The sequence below is a fragment of the Capronia epimyces genome, assembly GCF_000585565.1.
Source record: "Capronia epimyces CBS 606.96 chromosome Unknown aczIQ-supercont1.2, whole genome shotgun sequence".
Classification (NCBI taxonomy): domain Eukaryota; kingdom Fungi; phylum Ascomycota; class Eurotiomycetes; order Chaetothyriales; family Herpotrichiellaceae; genus Capronia; species Capronia epimyces.
Genome location: NW_006912905.1, coordinates 3,313,663 through 3,333,772, shown reverse-complemented (window position 1 = coordinate 3,333,772; position 20,110 = coordinate 3,313,663). Strand labels below are relative to the sequence as shown.

The window sequence follows — 20,110 nt, the reverse complement described above, 5'->3', positions numbered from 1 at the left end:
CAACAACCACCATCCGACACAGAATGAGAGGTGTAGGGAGCATCCGGACTTAGAATGCAGAACACTTAATCGAAGGAGCGTGAGGCCAGATGTGCAGCAAAAAGTGGTTCTGCCCGTCTCGTTTCTCCGCAGCCGAAATAGCTAGGGATGCTCCGTACATACACTACTGTACGATGATGCGGCAACATCATCACAAATATTTTCCTCTCCAACAGGACAGGCAGGCGTTTTTCAACTTCAACCAAGACTATTGATTGCTCAACAGAATCCCCCTCATCCACGACACCCACCTTCTGGCTACAACCGTCATTCTCTCTCCTTGCCCTTGAGGCATGTCAACAAACCTTCCGCAGTGTCGAAGAGCCGTCACTTTTCTACACCAGAAGCCCTGCGGCAGGCATAATGCTGTCTCGCTGAGTGTCCTCCCGATCCGCGACAAGTCGACACTGAGTCACACTCGACTCCGCGGCCAAGTCAAGAGAAGGAGACTGCAAGAAACTCGCCCAGAGCTCTTCACATCGAAGCCAACATACCTACCCCTCAACTTGGAAGCCGAGGGAGAGCCCTCAGACCTGTCCTGTCTACGACCTCCGATCCTAGAATATGTGGAACAACCCAAGCCTGGCGAAGGTGGAAAGATACCCATTGGGCAGCGGTTGAAATACTGGCAACGTCTCGCCACGACACACGCCAAGTTTTATAAAGACGGCGTCGTGAGAGTGTGGCAGAACAATAAAGAGAGGCGAAAGATCTTGCAACGTCTAGGTCCAACATGGGGAAAACCGGGGAAGTTGCATATCTGTGCCATGCTAGGCCGGGAGCGCGAGCCCAAGGATGGTAGACCTCCCAAAATCACGAGGAAAGAATACCAATTATGCCTGCGCACAAGGAGCGACATTCACAGATTGGTTCCCTTCGCGATCGTCCTGGCTGTCTTTGGTGAATGGACTCCTCTAGTCATGTAAGTTTGCTCCTTCGGGCCGCAGAGCCTCGCATCACGGATGGGGCACGCCTTTCCAGCATCTCGGTTATACAGTCTTTCCTCAAGAGTACGTCACCGTCAGGCCAGCGCCATGCTAACCAACCTTTTGGCAGGCCCTTGGCATTTATTCCAGAAGTCTGCCACAGACCCAGTGACCGAATGAAGACGGCGGAAAGGTGGTGTAAACGCCGCGACTACTTTCATTCGAAAGCCAACAAAGATATCTTCTTGGCTGCGGATAAAAATGCGGGCGTTGATAAGGAGAAATCTTTAAAGGCGACCCTCAATCGATACCTTCTCTGGGGCTATGTAGCCGACGCGACATTTTGGATCAAGCTCACTCCATATATCCCACGCAGCTGGAATGCGTACCTGGCACTTAACGGGCTCGCCTTCATCCCTCGCCACCACGAGATCCTCGCTGACACGGTTTTGATTATGCGCGAGGGTGGGTTTGGCAGACTCAGCGCGGAGGACATCAGCGAATACTGCATGAAATGTGCTTCAGCACGGTTCTACCTCGAGGCCAGGGTCGCGTTGCAAAACGGTGTCCATCCTGCCAACGAGGCCATGAGGAAACGCATGGCACCTATACTTGAACAACATGCAAAGCAAATGCTAGACATTGATTGGACCAGACTGGCCCCGAGATTCTGGTGGATGCAAGAACTCACTGTTCGATCTGGAAATGCTCCAGATGCATGGTACAAGACATCCGAGGACCTTCCTGCACGCTGATGCCTGCCGACCTTTATGAATACCTCTGTCCTCCCAAGAGATTTCTCAGCCTCTCAAGCGATGAGTGGCATCTGAGGCGCATGACAAAGGGATTGCTTTAGGTGCATTGCGCACGTATGGTTACGATACTACTCTCTGCTGGCTAAGCTTGCTATTGTCCGACTCTCTTCGGAGCATTCTTTGATAACTGCTGCCAATACTTCAATATTAATGAGACGTACCTGAAGGCAATCACGTTCGGTATCATCACTAGTACCTCGTGAACCTCATATACCAGCCAGTGACCTCTCCAACACATCGACCACCTCGGCCCGGAAGGCTTGCTGAAGGTTGAGTTCTTCTCGAGTGTCCTCGGCCATGACGAAGTGCCCTCCCAAGCACTTGACCACAATGTCCCTGTACTTGTCTCCCATGCGCCTACTCAACCAGCGTTGGGCGTGCTGGACGAGTAGGCTCTGCAGGCTTCTTGCACTGTGTTGGTATGCGGCCCGCACCTTTTGCATCTGCTCCCAGGATTCCCAGAGGCCTATTTCCAAGAGAACGACTCCTGGTTGGGAGCAAGTCAGTATCAGCACCAGCATCAGCATCAGCATCCGCGCCGTTGGATATTGGCAGAGCCAAATGGGACGGGACGGGACGGGGCGGACCGTACCTAAAGCATAGATGTCGTGTATCTTCTGAAACTTCACACTTGGTCGTCCCTGTCTGTCGGGATGTCGGTAGACGTCGCGTTCAATGGCCACATCTGTGAGGCCGTGGGATCTGAATGTCTCGGGTCTGCTGAACTCGAATCCAAACACCCAGGGCTGGGCGTAGTTGATCTGCTTCTCATTTGGGTCCGGGCCGTCCGCGGCTGGGAAGAAGAGGATGTTCTCGCTCCGTATGCTTTCATGCACCTAAAGACGGCTGTCAGCTTTAGTCCACAGGATGTCGGCATGAATTCAGACCCATTGCACCATTTGTAGGTGTGAAACACTTCGGGCGAGACCAAAGGCAATTTGCAACCGCTCATTCAAGGAGAGTTTGGCTCTGGAGTCTCTTAGGAGGTCAAGCAGACTGGTGGGAACCCCCCGAAATCCTGGCGGCGGCTCAAAGACAAATGCAATCTTCTCCTGGTTGGGAATATATGTCCAGCCTCGACACCGCAGGACGAGGAAATCTTCTTCTTTGGAAACCTTGAGAAGCCGTGCCAGCCAGTTGAGGAGGGTTCTGGTTCTTTCGTCAACTTGTTGAGCGGTCTGTGATCCCACCGGTTCATAGCGTCGGTATTCCAGAATCAGCGATGACCCAGCTGCGTCTTCATCGTCGGCGATAGCATAGCGCTGCTCATATCCGGGTACCGGATGGGCGGCCGCCAGAATGCCTTCCCACGGTTCCTGGGGCAGGCCACAATCTTCGACAGTCTGTTCTGCGTTCTCTACATGCAGTCGCAATGTTGCGTCGATGTTGAAGCCGAGCTGTTGCGATGCTGGATTGCTTTGGAGATGCCGAAGATGGCGCTCTGGGTTGACCGACAGCGACGACCCCAGGATGAAGAGCTTGATGTTTTCATGAATGCGCCGGTTCAGGTCTGTGAATTCCGTCATGACGGTCTCGGTGCGCTTCTTGTCCCGGAATGACCATTGAACGACCCGGAGGGGTGATCTCGACGACTGTCGCATGCGGTCGAACATGGTCACGCTGCCGCCGCTTGGAGACAGCTTGGTGTCATGGCTGCGTCGATGGTAGCGCCGGTCAAGGAGATCGACTGCTTCGTGCAGCTTGCCTACGGCTTCGATGAGGAGGATTTTGATCTGGTCCTGCACGTCCTCGCTGAAATAATCAAACATGGCATTCTGGTCGTAGAGCGGGGTTGGGGTGAAGAGAAGTGCCCGTAACTGCTCACTCCGGTTGTGTTCATCCCTGATTTTATGCTCTGAAAGGCGTACATGCTGAAGGGAGGGCAATGTCAGCACCTTGGACGCAGAAGGCGCATGCTGATAGACGACTCGGCGCAGCCTCTTCCACCCCGCAGACTCTTTGCACGTACCTTGTCGAAAGACCGCGCATCAGACACAAACTGGATGGTTCTTTCGCTCAATTTCAACAGCTGGTCAAACACTGCAATCGTCAGGCCCGCAACGCTCAGCGGGTCCAGCATGGTGAGAGATAGAGGTAGGCAATCCCATGTCACGATGCTTGCTTGATGGCTGGGAGTTTGCCCGTGGCATTCGGCTCCTTATGGGCTAAACAGAACTGACACCTGAAACGCGCAGTCTCAGCCACATACTATTAGTCCTCCGTACGGCGTACATCCCATGCATCCTCCGACTTGGCAGAAGGAGCGCAGGCGAGGCGTTCTCAAGCCTCAGCTCTTGATAGAAGGAGCTGAGCCCCCTCCTAAACGCCCAAGCTCCAAGCGTGTCCTCCGTACTGTACATGCGCAGCCGCCTTTCAGCCTCTCCTCTTTGTCCCTTTCTCCATGTTTCCCAATATTGATGGCGATGGGCAGAGACGCCCAACATTATGGACCGCAGAGAGAACGAGCAATTTTCCCTCGATGTAAGTTGGCATACCGTGAAACTAGAGGAGCATCTCCATTAGGCTGACGATAGCTGCACCAGAGCAATAAATGGTCCAAGCGTACATTGAAGTCGAGCATCGGGGGCTTCTCTCAACCGGCCGTCAACCAAATCCGCACGCTCCAAGGCCTCCTCGCGGTCATACAACTGCTCCAGCTCAAACAATTCATTGGGTCGCAATTATACCATGAAGAATTCCTGGGAGAAGGCGTGTCATACAAGGTCTTCCGATGTCAGCTCGCCGTGTCGCGCAAGGTGGTTGCGCTGAAGCAGGTCAAGCTTCCACCCCCCGACGCCGACATAGATGCCTTCCGCACCCGAGTGTCGTGTGTGCTCAAGGACATTGAGGTCATGAACCATGCCCCGTTGGCCAGCCACCCACACATCATTGACCTTCTTGGCTATGGCTGGAATCGTCAAGGCTCGATTCCTTTCCTGGTCACAGAATGGGCGCGGCATGAGACTATGCGACAACTGCTGCAAGGCACCTCTTTGAGTGCAAGGCAGAAGCTGAAGCTGTGCAGGCATGTGGCCCTCGCGTTGCTGGAGCTTCATCTGTGTGGAATTGCCCACGGAGATGTCAAACTCGACAACGTCCTGATTGTTCGGGCCTCTCGGGGCGAGCCCGATTACGTGACCCTGGCCGACGATACCGTTGTCATCGCAAAGCTGGCCGATTTCGGCCACTCGGTCCTTCTCAATCCTGGTGAAGTTGTGAATGCTGATGCTAGCCAGAAGTACCGAGGAACCGTGGCGTAAGTTGCTTTGTTGATTTGGTGCCCACCAGAGACAACGTCTCGAAGTCGCTGGAGCTAACCATTCCACGTAGCTACAATGCCCCGGAGCTTGAGACTGATCAGCAATCTGACTCCCTGGATGTCGACTTTCGCAAATGTGATGTCTGGTCATTGGGTCTTCTGTGCCTGGAGGCCTTGAGGAGTGGCGTCTATTATACCGGAGACGAAATGATACTGTCAATGATCAGCCAGAGCAGTGTCTCCAATGGCTCCTCTACCAGCCCCGGTGCCTCTTTTTCCAGCAGATTGGACTCGAAAGAGTCTCTTGCCATCAAAATGCAGATCTCCCAGGTTGCAATCTCCATCGCAAAGAACGTGTACACCCCCTCAACTCGCATCAGCTTCATCCACACATTTCGGCACTGCCTGTCTTTCAAGGCACAACATCGATTGGCTGATCTCTCAAGGCTTCCACTGTTGGCACCCGGAGTCTAGTACAACCCCCACCCCCTCAAAAGGTGTCCCTTTCACGCCGAATGTAGAATGCGGTGCTGACGTTTGACGTTTAGTGCAGAGATTCCCGCCAGCAGGTCGCAACTTCGAGAGAAGGTGGAGGAAACCCACCCGTGGTCCTTCGAGACACTCCGGCCACTTGAAGCAAAAACTCTTGTTGCAGTAGCAAAGGCCCAAATCGTTTCTGATGCGGAAGCGTCGATGGAGCGAGAGCCGTCAGCCAGAAGAGCATTCCAGATTGCTCTTGCCCATGCCACAGGATATGGCGTTCCCCAAAACCACTCCATGTTCTTGGAGTGGGCGGACCGAAGCTCGAAGATGGGCTTCTCGATCGCGAGCTTGACCTTGGAAATCATCAACTCCGGTCATGTCTGCAGGTCTGATCAACCACACCTACAGCGAGGTTTCAACGAGATCATCGTGGAAGCCTTCCGGAAGCTGTACCATAACACTGAACGGATTGCGGGTTTTTCATTGTCAGCCGAGCTATTCCCTCCACCGACCACGGCGTCCGAAGGTTTCAACTCAAGGTCCAACAAACGTGCTTCAAGACTGGCGCACGCGAATGGAACCCTCTCAACAGTGTGGGAGCCTGAAGCAGTCCGTGATAAACACAAGAACCAGGTTGCGTCTGATGTCAATACTCTCAATCCGTTCTCCGGAGACACACCCCTTCTCGGTGCGGCGCGGATGGGCGACCTTGTGGCTGCCAAAGCTCTCCTTGATGCTGGAGCAGATCCATCTATTGCCGGAAAGGATGGTTCGGTCCCGCTTCACTGGCTGTTCATGTTTCCCAAATCTAATCACGAGCAGATTGCCCGCCACCTTGGCCCTGCCGATAAAGCCGCAGCGACCGTCCATCGTCGGGTAAAGTTCCCTCAGAGGCTCGATGCCCAATTTCCAGTAGAGCTTTTTGGGACTCCCCTCTCATTTGCAGTCGCTACTGCAAGCCTCAGCGCTGTCGAAGCTCTCCTCAAGATCGGCGCATCTCCCACAGCTGATGCAGGGATAGAGAACTCTACGTCCTGGCACCGAAGTCCTCTTGAACTCGCTGCCAGTCTACACCTGCATACCGTCCTTGAAAACCTCCTTCGGGCTCTTGGAACTACCGATCTTCCAGACAACTTGTTCCTGCGGCTTCTAGGCGTCATGACAGAGTCATCGATATTCGAGAGACGATGCATACATGGAGCAGCAACTGCCACGGCATGCCAAGATACTGTTTCGACGATATGCTTCTATCCAGAAACACTGCCCGTCAAACCCGACAAGACTGTCGACGACCTGAAAGCGGGCATTTCTGCTGCTATTGCAAGAGCGGACACTGAGGTGGCCACTGCTTTGGTGGACGAATTCGAGGCAGGGTTCCCTCACTCAGCCAACATTCAGAACCGCGCACAATTCATCCGAGAAGCTGCCCTGCTGTCCGCGGTCAACTCTCATTGCGCCAATATTCTTGATTCGTCCACGACCCTGGAGCTGGTCAATTCTGCCATCGAGGATCGACTTGATGTCGAAAGGTTCAATGCAACCCGCCGTGCATTTGACTCTCAAAACCCCATCTTCGTCGCCATTGAGAACCAACGAGATGATTTATTGAAATTTTTGAAGGGAAAGGGCATCGACATTTGCTCAAAGGATCCAAAGGGTCGCTCGGCCTTGCACAACATCTACATCAACAAGCTCACATGGCTTTCAGCCAAAACAATTATCTCCCTCGGGTTCGAGGTCGATGAACGAGACGACAACTCCGCTACACCTCTATACTACGCAGCTATGTATGGGGGCCCTGGGGAAGTCAAAGAATTAGTTTCTATGTCTGCCGCGGTCAACGCCTGTGATGATCAAGGTTTTACACCACTACACCAGGCCATACGAGGCTGGGATCTTCCAACCATCCACTGCCTCCTGGATCTAGGCGCTGATCCAACCATGTTTGATAAGACTGGAAGGGCGCCTATTCACCTCGCTGCTGTGGACCCTAGGGGGTTGGCTATTTTCAAGTGTCTTGCGCATTCGGGAGTTTCGGGAGAGATAAAAACAAAAGACGGTCAGGATTGTATTGCTTTGGCGAGTCTTTCTGGCAATAACCTTCTCGTCGAGGAGATGATCACATCAGAACTTAGTGGAAGCCCTGAAAAGTTGCGACACCCGGATGTGCTGGTCCAACAACTCGTGCTTCGCTCCTCTGACGCTCTTAGTATCTCATCTTGCAATGGCCGAGCTCCACTACGTTACGCTGCACGAAACGGGCTCGAGAATGTGGTTAGACTTCTCCGTCACATCCTTAGCAGCCATAACATATCCAAGAGAGACAGTTCAGGTCGCATTGCGCTTTCCTTGGCAGCAGCCAACGGACACACAGGCGTGGTCAAGATTCTCTTTGGCCTTGGGCCTTCGTCTATGATCGAGAGCACGGATGAAGACGGTCGTGGAGCCTTATCCCTGGCAGCTGGCAACGGTCATGTCGAAACCGTGAGAGAGCTGTTAAAGCATACGACAAAGCACAACGCGCAATGTCGGCATGGTCGTACGGCACTGTCATGGGCTGCTGGCAATGGCCACACACAGGTTGTTGCGGAGCTCCTCCAGGCGCCTCGGTTGGATGCAGATTCGGAAGGCATATATGGGCGCACGCCATTATCCTGGGCTGCTGGCAATGGCCACGCACAGGTTGTTGCGGAGCTCCTCCAGGTGCCTCGGTTGGATGCCGATTCGAAAGGCATATCAGATGGGCGCACGCCGTTGTCCCTGGCTGCTGGCAACGGACATATCAAGGTTGCGAAGCTGCTGTTGGAATCGGGTCGCTGCACCGGCGACATGACCGACCGGTCAGGTCGCTCTGCGCTCTCATGGGCTGCCGGAAATGGGCATCTGGCCATGGTAGAGTATCTTCTAAGTGTCCCTGGTTCCCATCGGGAGGTATGGGCTGCCGATATCAACGGCCGGTCCCCGGTGTGGTGGGCGCTCCGATTCTCACACACTCTCATCGCGAAGGCACTCGTAGCGCAGGAGTACTCCAAATTTCAGAACCGGCTACTCGAAGCAGTTCAGTATGGCCATCTGGCCGTCGTCGAGTTTCTTCTAGACCCACGGCACCTTCCTCACAGCTATGACGTCGAGTCGAGGGACGCACGTGGCCGGACAGCTCTGTTGGTTGCCACCGAAGCTGGCCACTCTGACATTTTCTTTGCCTTGATGTCTGTTGGAAGGGCGAAGGCAAATGTTCGAGACTATCAAGGCCGTACACCTTTGTATTGGGCCGCAAAAGGCGGGCATCTATCCATGGTCAAGAAATTGATGCTAGTTCTCGACCCTGACGATATCAACTGGTCAGCCAGTGACGGACTCACTGCCCTTTCTATTGCCCGGATTAATGGCCACGTGGATGTCATTGCGGCACTGTCTCCTGATAGTGGTGGTGTCGAGCCACCACCGGCGCAAACGACAAAGATCACAACCACGGCTAGTGCTACTACTCATGGCACTGTTGACTTGGACGAGAAATGCGATGTTAAGTACGCCGCCAGTTCCTCATGACTGTCAATTTCCACTAACACTTGTCAGGATGGTTGTTGTTGGAGAGCCAGGAGCATTGAAGACCCGCCTCTGCTATGCCATGGCGGAAAACAAAGTTCGCGACAAGGCTAGCTACATACCCACAGTGTTTCCTCCCTGCGACATCTCGTTCGAGTCAGTCCAGTTCTATTTCTATTCTAGTCACAAGAGAGTGGTAGGATTGCTAACTTGTGGCATGGCAGGACGGACAAAAAGCAGTACATGGCGACACTGCTTGACACGGCGGGTCAAGAAGATTACGACCGACTACGGCCATTGAGCTATCCGCAAACAGATGTTTTCATCATGTGCTTCCCTCTCTCTACACACCCGAGAAATGACATGATCATCGACAATCTACGCACCAAATGGGTGCCCGAGATCCGCCATTTCTGTCCGCACGCCCCTTTCCTCCTGGTTGGAGTCTTGGACACTGACGACGAATTGTGGGAGAGCTATCGCGTCGCATTGGGCACGAAACTAGGAGAGGGCGAAAAACTGGCCAAGGAACTGGGCGCCTTGGAGTACCTGGAATGCGATCCCATAGTGACCATGGCTGGCGTCCAAGAGGTGTTTAAGACGGTGAGATTCTTGTCATATCACATCGTCTTTCTTTCCGAGGACGTTGTGGGGGTTAGATTGCTATTGCTAACGAGCTGTGGGTCAGGCGATTGCTTCTGCCTTTAACGCAACGATCGAACAAACGTCGAAACAAAAGTCCAGCCGGAGATTCTGGCGGCGACGGCCTTGATCTCATCTACTAGGATCTGTCTGGATATCCTATTGCCGGGACCGACCAGGGCTCTCCATCGAGACCCAGGTGTGGTCGTCTGGGCTTTGCAGATTGGAACAAGACTTGCTAGCATCGCGGGTCCAAGCGATACTGTACATACTCTGTATGTGTACAGTATCTTATCTCCACCTGCAGTGCTGCCCAGGATATATACATGTATCCGTCTTATATATGTCCAGATACTGTGTTCTCTGTATGGGTTCCAGTTCCCACGAGATTCTTCTCTACAATAACCTGGCCTACATTGTGATACGGCGTACTAGGACTAGGAACCATCACCATCACACTGCCAGAGGATACTGATACTGATGCTGACACTGATTTTCCCATCCATGTCAAGAGACACTGTCTGTCTGTACTTTGGAGCTATTAGCAGATATATACATTTATATATGCCCCGACCTGTGGTTCGTCCATTGCCATTTTCGTTCAGGAAAGGAAGCGAGGCCGCTGTAATCAGACACGTGACAGAGCATGAGGAGCGCCCCGGCCGAGCACGGGGGAGCGTCGAGGGAGCGAGGGCAGAGCACGGGGGAGCACTGCGTGAGCCACAGGGGGCGCTGACCCGATGCTACTCCGCAGGAGCCAGTTCGGGCTCGGGGGTCTCCCCTAGTTTATCTCAACCGACGAGTCATGTTGCCGACCCTTTGTGGTAAGAAGTAAGAAGTCGCTGCCACTGCCACTTATCAGCTACGGAATCTCTTGTATATCGTTGTACAGCTTCCCAGTGCGGCGATCCTTGGCACACACGGCGGATAACATCTGAAAATCACTCTGGTATACATCTCTGGTCTCGGTGTCGGCGCTGGTGAGGACGGAAATGCGAAAGATGTCCTGGTCCTTCTTCTTGTTCTCGACGACGAAGTTGAGCTCGCGCTTGATGACCGCCACGGGCATGCCGTCCTCGACGGCCATGCCGCAGGCCTCGAGCTTGGCCAGCCACCGCTCCGCCACCTGGGTGACGGCGATGTGGGGGCACCAGGCGGCGCAGGTCGAGAGGACCGACATGACGCCAACCCGGAAGGTGTGCTTGGTCACGCAGTCGCTGAGATCCAGGCCCATGGTGATGCGCAGGATGAGGTGCTCCCAGGGGTAGTTGCGCGTGGTGAATTTGGCGGGCGGGGCGTCCGCGGTGGCGACTTGCGCAAGCGCCCGGCGGGAGCTGAGCATCTGCGCCAGCGCGTAGTAGATGTAGTTCATGGCGGCCTCGTGGGTCTGAAAGCGCAGAGGCTCCACGTCCGGGTCGGCGGCGGCGGTGGTGGTGTCTGCAGTTGTAGGATCGGTGTTCTGAGACGTGAAGCTCTCGGTCGGGAGCTCCGACATGGGCAGCCGAGAGTGCCAGTCGTCGAGTTTGGCCCGCTGCTTTGCGAGAGACTTCCAGTAGCCGTCGTCGATAGCGGCCAATTCGGAGCTGGAGCAATCTCGTCGAGACTCGGGAAGGGAGAGTTTGTCCAGGACGCCGGCGAACGCGGCATGTTTCTCTTCCGGCGTCACGAACGACGCGCCACGACACACGCACCAGTCGAGAATCATGACGCGGACGAGAGACAGCGACGTCAACAGAAGCCGCATGATGGAGTCATATGGCGTTGCCGCCGTGGACATGATGTAGTCCAGTTCATCCGAGCTGATGGACGAAGAGAGTCCGGTCAATCCGAGGCCGACCGAGAGCCGTCGGCTTGCAACCACGCCGCGGAGGACCATCCAAGTGCAAAGGAGCTTTTGGCCGGTCAAATCGGCATGGAGGACGTCGTAGGAAGACATGACGAGGCTGTCAATGGATTCCATATGCCCGCCCGCCCCGACGACGGAACCCGAGTCGATCTCAAAATAGTGAAAGATGAGCGACGTGGCCAGCACGTAGTGTATGTCTGCTGGTTTGGAAGTCGAGACCAGCCTCGTCAGCTCTCGGACGCCGCGGTCATAGAATTCCAGGCTTCGATATCGATGCTCGGATTGTGGGACATATCGGGACCTTCGCCCGCCCGCATTGGTGATGACGATGGAAGACTCGATATGAGCCAGGTAAGACGCCGAGATGGCACAGATGGCACTCCAAAGAGGAGGAAAGTCCGGCATGCCGGCCGCCATAGTTATGTCGCGGAAGATGGGAGGTAGGCAACCCACCACACACGTATACCATTTTTCGAGATAGAAGTTCTCCACGTCTGAAGAGCCACTCTTCGGAGATGGAACGGGTGGACGCGTTGGCGTTTGCGTTGGCGTCTCCGACTGTCCGAACGTCGATGAAGATAATGCCTCCTGCGAACCACCTGAGACGGCGCGAGAAAAGCCGTCGCCCGAATTGATCACAGACGTACAATCCTCACTAATGGCCTCTGTCATGGAAGGCGATCCAGACTCGTAGTCGGGGGACGAAAGTTGAGCTTCTCCCTTGACCGAGGGACTGCCACTCGTGAGTGCTCGCAAATCAAAGGGCAAGGGCTCCGGATCCGTTGGCCATGGGTCAATCTGAGGAGTCGGAGTCGGAGTCGTCCCCGGGACGCTCTGCCCCTGTCCATCCTGTTGGACGGGAACGGCGAATTCAGAGAACCCTGCGAATCCGATGAATCGGTGTCTTGGGAGGTAGCCGTCGCACGCAATGCCCAGTCGCATGCACGCTTTGCAAAAGGGCTTCCTCTCGTCACACTACGGAGTACTGGCAGTCAGAGTCAGATTTCCGTAGTTTGGATTCGGTGGAATCCATCATTATCACCTTGATTCGGCGCCGGCGACATGTGAAGCAGCCGGTACGCGTGCGTCGGATCTTCTTCTTTGGTGGTACAGATGGTGCTTCCATTTGACGTCAACTTGCAATGGCGCAGGATCTGCTGTTGCTGGCAGCAATCGGAGGTGCGAGGTGCTCGGTGTATACAACATGTATGTCGCGATTTACGTGCCTGCATCTGCATGGCAACGAGGTTAAGAACGGAAGAGAGGGTAGAAACAAGATCTGGGGATTGAATCATCAGATGGGCCTTGCATGATAAAGAAAGTGGGGGGGCGCCTGGCTCTCTAGCTCTCTGGTTCTCAGGTTCTCGGCCTCTCCATTAATGATAACGATGCTCGCGTCAAGCAAGGAATAGAATACCGCTAGCATATCGAAATCACCAGTGATCGCTCAAACACTCAACCCTAACCCTACTGCAGCTGTAATTCCGGGTGTAATTGGACCAGGAATAGCGGACAGAGAGACTCCGGCAAGGGCGTTAGGCGTCCCTGACAACCATCAGTATTATAGGTAGCTAAGATGGCAATCAATGCGTGTTTAGGCGCCTGAACAATCGATTCGAGCGACGAGGAGCATGTCAGATCGAATACAGAAATTACAGTACCGCTAGTGGTAAATCGACTACCTAGGTAGATAGCGTACGGTAGCGCCAAATGCCGGTGGCAAAGGAATACAAGTATCGGTACAGTAGATAAGTAAGTACTCTGTGCCCCTTGCAGCGCATGGCGTGTGGCTGAATGATTAATCGTGTGAGATATACTAGTAGCCAGAGACATTCAAGACCCTGATCCTGCGGGCGACCAAGCAAGTTCTGTCGGGGAAACATATTAGAAGGAAATCTATCCCGAGGAATTCAGTAATATTATATTCCTTCTGTTATTTATTTTTGAGGCCCTCGAGGGGAAGATGGACTGTGCTGTGCACGCCAGCCAGACATAGAATCTGATTACAAAAGTCACGCCGCGTCCGAACGGGTGAGGTTGACCACGAAAGCATCCAAGTAGATGCTTTGCACCAGCCCAGCGACATCGAAGCCGACCACGAAGGCATCGAAGGGCTGATTGTTGTAGATGCCACTGTCGATGCTGAGCCAATAATCGTTGGCCTCGGAGAAGAGGCCCACGTTGTCCGGGACCGGGGAAGAGGCAAACAAGAGACGATAGGCACGGTAAGTGTTGGCGCCGTCCGTCCGCTCGAGACCCGTGGGATAGATTCGGAGATCATTGGTAGGGATGATGATGTTGTTCAGGAAGAAGTCGGTGCCGTTGCTGACCCATCCGGTAATCAGGACGCCTGGTCCTCCATCCACCGTCAGCGTCAAGGAGGAATTGCGGTCCGAGGCCGCGAATGTGCCTGTGAATGCTTGTTTGGCTTGGGCCTTTGCAGCGGCTTCGGCAGCATTGACCTTTTGGGAGTGGGAGCCTGGTCAGCGTGATGTGATCTGAAAGGTGAAAGGGGAAAGGGTCAAGCTCAGTAACACCTGGGGCTATTAATTAACTTACGAATATGTCGACCACTGTATCTCTGATAGCGCTGACTTGGGTGTTGGGAGTCACGCCGGCCGAGAGAACCGAGTATCCCAAGTTGTGGTCGGGGATCAGGCCAAAATTGGTCGAGTACTGACCAACGTCCCCGGATTTGGAGTATATGTCGACTATGCGGGTCAAGTTGTAGTTCGTGTCTGCGATGACTGGTAGACGATAAATTTCGAATGGGATCTGAACACGTAGGTAGATTAGTACTGTAACCACTAGTAGTAGTAGTCACAACTCGTTGGGTGTCGTGGTTCATGAACTTACGCCGACATTGCTGGTCCAAACAGATGTTGATGCGGCGTGCGTGAACCACCGTCTGGTGAGAACTTTGGGCAGCAGAGAGCTTTGTAATATGGCTCGGCCCCAAACTACCAAGTCTTTGGTACTGGTATATTGACCCCCAGCCCTAACCGCCGAGTTAGTCCAGATTCAAGATTACTTTGGTGACTCGTCGGCTCGAGATAGTACTTACGGGGTATCAAGTCCCATGTCGTATGAAAACAATGCAAACGATTCATTGTAGGGGATGATGGCATCTGCAGCTGGCCCAGGATACTTGTATGTGCTCGAGGTCATGTTCAACTTCTCATGGTAAATTTTTTGCCATGCTTGTTCTAGCGAGACCCCGGTGATATTCTCGTAGATCAGACCGAGGAGAACGAAATTCAAATTGGAATACATGGGTTTCTCATATGACTGGAAGACCGGCGGATGCTGAACAAGTCCCTTGAACAATTCTGGCCATTCAAAGTCAAATCAAGTTCAAGTTTGCGGGAAATGAGGAATGTTTGTTACTCACGTGCCCGGGTACAAGTTGGGTAGTTATCGCCGTAGAAGGTACAATTGGGTTGCTCGGAGTCGGGTATGTAGGGATAGCCATCTGCCTCAAACTCCTCGAGTGTGGGGGCTTGAAATCCACTGGTAGCGAAGTCTCCCAAGAGATCTGGAGCATGCATGAATTAGATCAACCATCATCTTGGAAATGGTTTGATTTCATGGGGATGACAAGGGAGCACGTACAGTCTCGTCCGATTCCGGAAAGTTGTGACGCGAGAGAGCCCACAGTGACTTCTTCCCAGTTGACATATCGGATTGGATCATGTGGCAGAGTGCGAGCCGCTTCCTTAAGCTCAGGCTAGATTGGCAACCGAAGTTAGAATCCATGTGGCCATAGTCTTAGTATGATGGTGGCGACAAGCGAGACTCACCAGGTATTTTGTCACCGGATCCAGGAATACGCCGTCACCAATGTCGACGAGAAAGGCATACGTGACAAACAACTTGCCCAAACTTCCGGTTCGGTAGATGGTATTCTCGGAGAGATTTCCCTTGGTCAACGAACCATTGAGTCCTGGGGCAGCAAAATGATACTCAAACAGAGTCTCATTGGTGACGGCCGAAAATACTGCGACCGAGAAGGACGTGGTCTGGTTGTCGACGGATCCATATTGGGAAACTCCGGTGTTGATGGCGTCGGTGACAGCAGCATATGCGGCAGCACTGGCATCTAAGAACAGCTGCGATGAAGTATTGGTCGCAGGGACATAGATGGGGCCAATCCAAGTCGGCGCCGTGTTGTTCAGCACTCCGGGGAATGCAGCCACAGAGAGAGCAAGGCTGGCCCCGATGAAAAAGTAGTCGGCGAGCATTTTTCCTCGTGTAGCCGGCACTGGCGATGTCGTTGAAGTTGGACAGATATGTAGAGACTCCCGGAGAGAGCAACTCTCTTCAATATATGTCTATGCTGCGGTCGCGATGGTGGAAACAGGTAAATTAGCAATAGCAGATCGATCCTCATCAAACCTACCGGGAAGGCAGTGCGACGTAATCACTGCAAGGTACGATCCCAGCACTATGGGGTATGGATAGTGGATGGATAGTGGATGGATACTGGCTGAAAAGGGTAATCGAGAACGACATCTGCATGCTCCCCGTCGCTCCGCCCGCAACGCTCGTTGGCACGCTCGTTCCCAGCCGCTTGCTAGCGCTGGTGTCTGGATAAAGCTTACCACCATTAATAACGTACTACTACTGATACCGCGAGCTTTCAATTGCCATTGTAAGGCCCTTTGCTCGATAGGTCCGACTCACACACAATCGGGGGACTACATTGTTGAATTGTCCAAGCGCGATTGAGCCTGACTCCGCTGGCCAGAACTTGGCTCCCTTCTTCCAGCTTGATCGGTGCGCTGTTCTTTTATCCCCTTGGTGCTTATCACCACCTCCAGCAGTCGTCGACGAGCCCAGCTTGGGAGAAGAGCCAGGCACCCAAAGGAAGGTTGGAAATCATGCCGACACCAGTAAAACAGGCTCTGGCGGCCAAGTCACGGACATCCATATCTCCATCGGATTCTGGCAAGGCATCGGCGCCGTCAGGTGGATGGGGTTGGCCGGTCCTGACCCTGGTAACCGTCGTCGTTATCGCCGTCACTGTCCTCAGCTATCCTTTCCACCCGAAGCTGGAGTTATCCAACACCGGCCTCTGGGAGAAGATTCTCTTAGCAACGAGCAAAGAAGAGTCGATCGATGCAAAAGATTACCTGGGCCGCGCCAAGCGCATCTTGCAGAACAGCCCTCTGATCGACGGCCACAATGACTTTCCATTTTTGCTGAGGCAACAGTTGCATGGCGAGATCTACGGCCATGATTTCGAGGCCGAGACATTGGCAAGTCATACCGATCTCTGGAAGATGAGAGATGGAATGATGGGAGGCCAGTTTTGGAGTGTCTATGTACCCTGCCCGGAGGATCTAGTGCCGGGGGTAGATCTCGATGATCCAAATAAACGTGTACCGGATCTGAATGAGCCCAATGTTTGTACCGCCCTCTCGCCCTCTCTTTTTTTGGAGGGCGTCTAGAATGAACGAGCACTATCGTACTCGTGCAATACTGATGCTAATGTGGTGCGGTAGTGGGCAGTACGCGACACGCTCGAACAAATCGACCTCACCAAACGCCTCGTGGCGCGATATCCTGCATTTTTGGAATTCTGTACCAATCCTTCATGTGTGCGTCGGGCCCATAAACAGGGCCGAATAGCCAGCATGATCGGGATCGAGGGCGGTCATCAACTCGGCAATTCCCTGGGCGCTCTACGTCTGTTCTTCGAAACAGGTGCGCGGTACGTCACGCTCACGCATAACTGCGACAACGCCTTTGGGACCTCATGGATCAGCGTGAACCAGACCGCTGGAACAGACTCCGGGCTGACCAAGTTCGGCCACTCCTTCGTGCGTGAAATGAACCGTCTCGGCATGATGGTCGACCTCGCGCACGTATCGCCAAACACCATGCGCCATGTCTTACGCGTTGCCAAAGCGCCCGTCATCTTCTCGCATTCCGGATCCTACAGCATGCAGAAGCATCTCCGCAATGTCCCCGACGATGTCCTGAAGGTGTTGGTCCCAAACGGTGGAATCGTCATGGTCCCTGCGATCTCCTTCTTCATGAACACAAATCATCCCGAAGATGCAACCGTCGAGGATGTTGTTGATCACATCCTCTGGATTGCCCATGTGGCCGGCTGGGAACATGTTGGGCTAGGCTCCGATTTCGATGGGTCGACGTCGGTGGTCCATGGACTCGAGGTACGTCTTTTTCCCCCCTTGACACTCTTGGACACCGCATGGGGGGCTGTTTCGGCTAAGTTCGTGCCACGGTGCTCTTCAGGACACGTCCCAGTGGCCAAAGTTAATCGCCCGTCTTCTCGCCCGCGGTAATGTCACCGACCAACAAGCCCAGTTACTTGTCGGTGAGAATCTTCTACGAGTTTGGGACGACATTGAACGAGTCGCGAGACTAAGTCAACAGGGGGCCCAGCTTCCGTGTGAGGAGTCCTGGGAGGATAGAGTGTGGGAAGTGGAAAATCAAGATGTACCAAGACTTTTTCCAAAGGAGGGATGAAAGATGAAATTTATATCAAGAGTGGATGATATTTTGAGATGAAGGCAATCAAAATTAAATGGGCTACTTCAACTTTTGTTCAAGAGAGAGCAGAAGTACGATTGATGTGGATCTTTCTTTCTTCTCAACTTCGCAATCTAGAATTACTGGTAAAGCGGAAACCCGTCCTTTTTCCTTTTTGCCGCCTGCGAAGAACAGTGCTTTGACCCATCAAGCGACCTTTGCAAGCAGCCTTAGGCCTCTTCAATCTTGAGTTCCATCATTGGACCGCTTAAACCAGATTTTCCCGCCACCATCCTCAGAGGCGAAGTCAAGTTCGGCACCAAACTTCGGCACGCCTTTTGCATCGACTTGGAACTCGGCCCTGCCCACCGCACACGGATCTCTAGCATAGCGAAAGACCCTTAACTCGGCTGTGAAGAAGTCTCTTGAAACATGCGTAAGTTTCAGGGTCGTTTCTACCATGTCCATGGCGTAAGCGATGAGGTGGGGCTCAGGATCGGTAGATAAAGAGATGGTAAATGCGGGATACACTGGGTGGGTATATCTTCCGACATAGTCTGCAAGCGGTAATGTAGTCGGGAGCGGCGGCGATGGAATCGACGGATACAAATACTTTTGAGCATGCTGTACCCTGTCTTTGACCGACTCCTCACCTTTCTTGTAGCTGTATACTGTCAGCACAGGAGATCATGATGTACGAGGTGGAACAGAATACTCACAGGGCGTAGATGTCTATCCGTTTCTCCAAAGGAACTTTCAAGAAATCGTCCACCAACTTCCAGACCAGAACTTCCCGTCCTGGACCCATTTGGTTGCACATGGCAACAACACCCCATTTTCTCTCCGGGAGGTAGACGATATTGGCAGTAAATCCTTCGATACTACCGCTATGATGTATCACCTGCTCACCATGGTAGATGCCACTGAACCATCCTAGACAATATAGTGATACGGTGGGAAAACGTGTATCAGGTGGTGGTGGGAAAGCACGAGGTGTGACAAGGTCGGCGTGCGCCTCCTTTGACAGTGGCCCTGACCTTTCGATCATACTTCGAGTGTATTTGGCATAATCAAGCACATTGGACACCATACTCCCTGCTCCGCTGACGGCTGTATTCTCCCAGTAGGGACATTCTCTTTGTGAGGAGGTCTCCGGGTCCCAAATATAAGGCCGGGCGAATTGGAGTGTGCTATCCTTGTCGCGAATATATTGGTGGGCCTCTTGCTGGGTGAAGAAGGTCGCATGCATCTTCAGAGGCTCCCATATCCGTCTTCGTAGGAAACTCCCCAGCCATTCTCCAGTGACTTTCTGAAGCATGTGCGAGACGGCAATGTACATGATATTACAGTACTCGAAACCCGATCGGAGTTCTTTGTCAATGTATAGATTGCGTAGGTTGCGGGTCGCCGCCTCGGGGGAGTCCCCAGCAATGGTCAATGTGTGTCCAGGCATGCCAGTCCGGTGGGAAATGCAGTCTTCGATTGTTGCGTGCAAGGTGGTGTAATCGTCTTGAAGGACAAAATCATCCCTAATAAGCTGGTTCATCGGGGTGTCCCATTTGACGTGAGGATATTTGTCATTGTCGTGGACCAGCAATGCAGCTGCCGCGGCGGTGAATGACTTTGTCGTGCTTCCGGTGCAGAAGAGAGTCGACGGTCGAACAGGCACATCAGGTAAGACGGCAAAGCCATATCCCTATGAATGAAATTAGGATTGCCTCGTCTTTAGGAAATTTTCTGGAATGAATACCTCAGCAAAGGTCTCATCCCCATCAACCACTGCAAGCGCGACGCCGGGGAGATGCCATTGAGCAAGAGTTTCTTCAGCCAATTTTGCGAAATCCTCGTCAAACGGGGAGACCTTCTGCTTCTTCGTCTCTCGAATTTGTTCGGACCCAGTCAGGGGTTGAACCTGAGGGTGAGCTTCACCGAAATAGGCCCCTACCATGTTGTAAACAAACGTTGGTGAAAGGCTATGTCAGAAAGAGGTTCGACTGTTATGTACATTGAAGGAAACGCCTGGTCACCTTGTATAGCTATGGAATCCCAGGGGGTT

The 20,110-nt window shown here is 53.3% G+C and overlaps 9 protein-coding genes across 9 annotated transcripts; 5 read left to right on the top strand and 4 right to left on the bottom strand.

Moving 5' to 3' along the window:
• Positions 1–332: 332 nt before the first annotated feature.
• On the top strand, positions 333–1,720 carry A1O3_03002 (uncharacterized protein; the record flags this gene model as incomplete). Its single annotated transcript, XM_007733142.1, has 2 exons — positions 333–961; positions 1,096–1,720. 2 exons carry the CDS (start codon positions 333–335, stop codon positions 1,718–1,720), a joined length of 1,254 nt encoding a protein of 417 aa, XP_007731332.1.
• A 266-nt stretch (positions 1,721–1,986) lies between these two features.
• Positions 1,987–3,860, bottom strand: A1O3_03001 (uncharacterized protein; the record flags this gene model as incomplete). Its single annotated transcript, XM_007733141.1, has 4 exons — positions 1,987–2,267; positions 2,373–2,616; positions 2,668–3,651; positions 3,750–3,860. The coding sequence occupies 4 exons, from the start codon at positions 3,858–3,860 to the stop codon at positions 1,987–1,989; spliced, it is 1,620 nt and encodes a 539-aa protein (XP_007731331.1).
• A 365-nt stretch (positions 3,861–4,225) lies between these two features.
• Positions 4,226–5,040, top strand: A1O3_03000 (uncharacterized protein; the record flags this gene model as incomplete). Its single annotated transcript, XM_007733140.1, has 2 exons — positions 4,226–4,261; positions 4,324–5,040. The coding sequence occupies 2 exons, from the start codon at positions 4,226–4,228 to the stop codon at positions 5,038–5,040; spliced, it is 753 nt and encodes a 250-aa protein (XP_007731330.1).
• A 776-nt stretch (positions 5,041–5,816) lies between these two features.
• A1O3_02999 (uncharacterized protein) lies at positions 5,817–9,071 on the top strand (the record flags this gene model as incomplete). Its single annotated transcript, XM_007733139.1, has 1 exon — positions 5,817–9,071. The coding sequence occupies one exon, from the start codon at positions 5,817–5,819 to the stop codon at positions 9,069–9,071; it is 3,255 nt and encodes a 1,084-aa protein (XP_007731329.1).
• A 28-nt stretch (positions 9,072–9,099) lies between these two features.
• On the top strand, positions 9,100–9,776 carry A1O3_02998 (uncharacterized protein; the record flags this gene model as incomplete). The annotated part of the gene is made up of 2 exons (XM_007733138.1): positions 9,100–9,224; positions 9,293–9,776. 2 exons carry the CDS (start codon positions 9,100–9,102, stop codon positions 9,774–9,776), a joined length of 609 nt encoding a protein of 202 aa, XP_007731328.1.
• A 796-nt stretch (positions 9,777–10,572) lies between these two features.
• Positions 10,573–12,228, bottom strand: A1O3_02997 (uncharacterized protein; the record flags this gene model as incomplete). Its single annotated transcript, XM_007733137.1, has 1 exon — positions 10,573–12,228. The coding sequence occupies one exon, from the start codon at positions 12,226–12,228 to the stop codon at positions 10,573–10,575; it is 1,656 nt and encodes a 551-aa protein (XP_007731327.1).
• A 1,340-nt stretch (positions 12,229–13,568) lies between these two features.
• A1O3_02996 (uncharacterized protein) lies at positions 13,569–15,797 on the bottom strand (the record flags this gene model as incomplete). The annotated part of the gene is made up of 7 exons (XM_007733136.1): positions 13,569–14,018; positions 14,116–14,331; positions 14,413–14,554; positions 14,621–14,885; positions 14,948–15,091; positions 15,169–15,283; positions 15,357–15,797. 7 exons carry the CDS (start codon positions 15,795–15,797, stop codon positions 13,569–13,571), a joined length of 1,773 nt encoding a protein of 590 aa, XP_007731326.1.
• A 639-nt stretch (positions 15,798–16,436) lies between these two features.
• Positions 16,437–18,051, top strand: A1O3_02995 (uncharacterized protein; the record flags this gene model as incomplete). The annotated part of the gene is made up of 3 exons (XM_007733135.1): positions 16,437–16,961; positions 17,061–17,735; positions 17,818–18,051. The coding sequence occupies 3 exons, from the start codon at positions 16,437–16,439 to the stop codon at positions 18,049–18,051; spliced, it is 1,434 nt and encodes a 477-aa protein (XP_007731325.1).
• Positions 18,052–18,294: 243 nt separating this feature from the next.
• On the bottom strand, positions 18,295–20,002 carry A1O3_02994 (uncharacterized protein; the record flags this gene model as incomplete). Its single annotated transcript, XM_007733134.1, has 3 exons — positions 18,295–18,718; positions 18,774–19,750; positions 19,805–20,002. The coding sequence occupies 3 exons, from the start codon at positions 20,000–20,002 to the stop codon at positions 18,295–18,297; spliced, it is 1,599 nt and encodes a 532-aa protein (XP_007731324.1).
• Between the last annotated feature and the right edge of the window lie 108 nt (positions 20,003–20,110).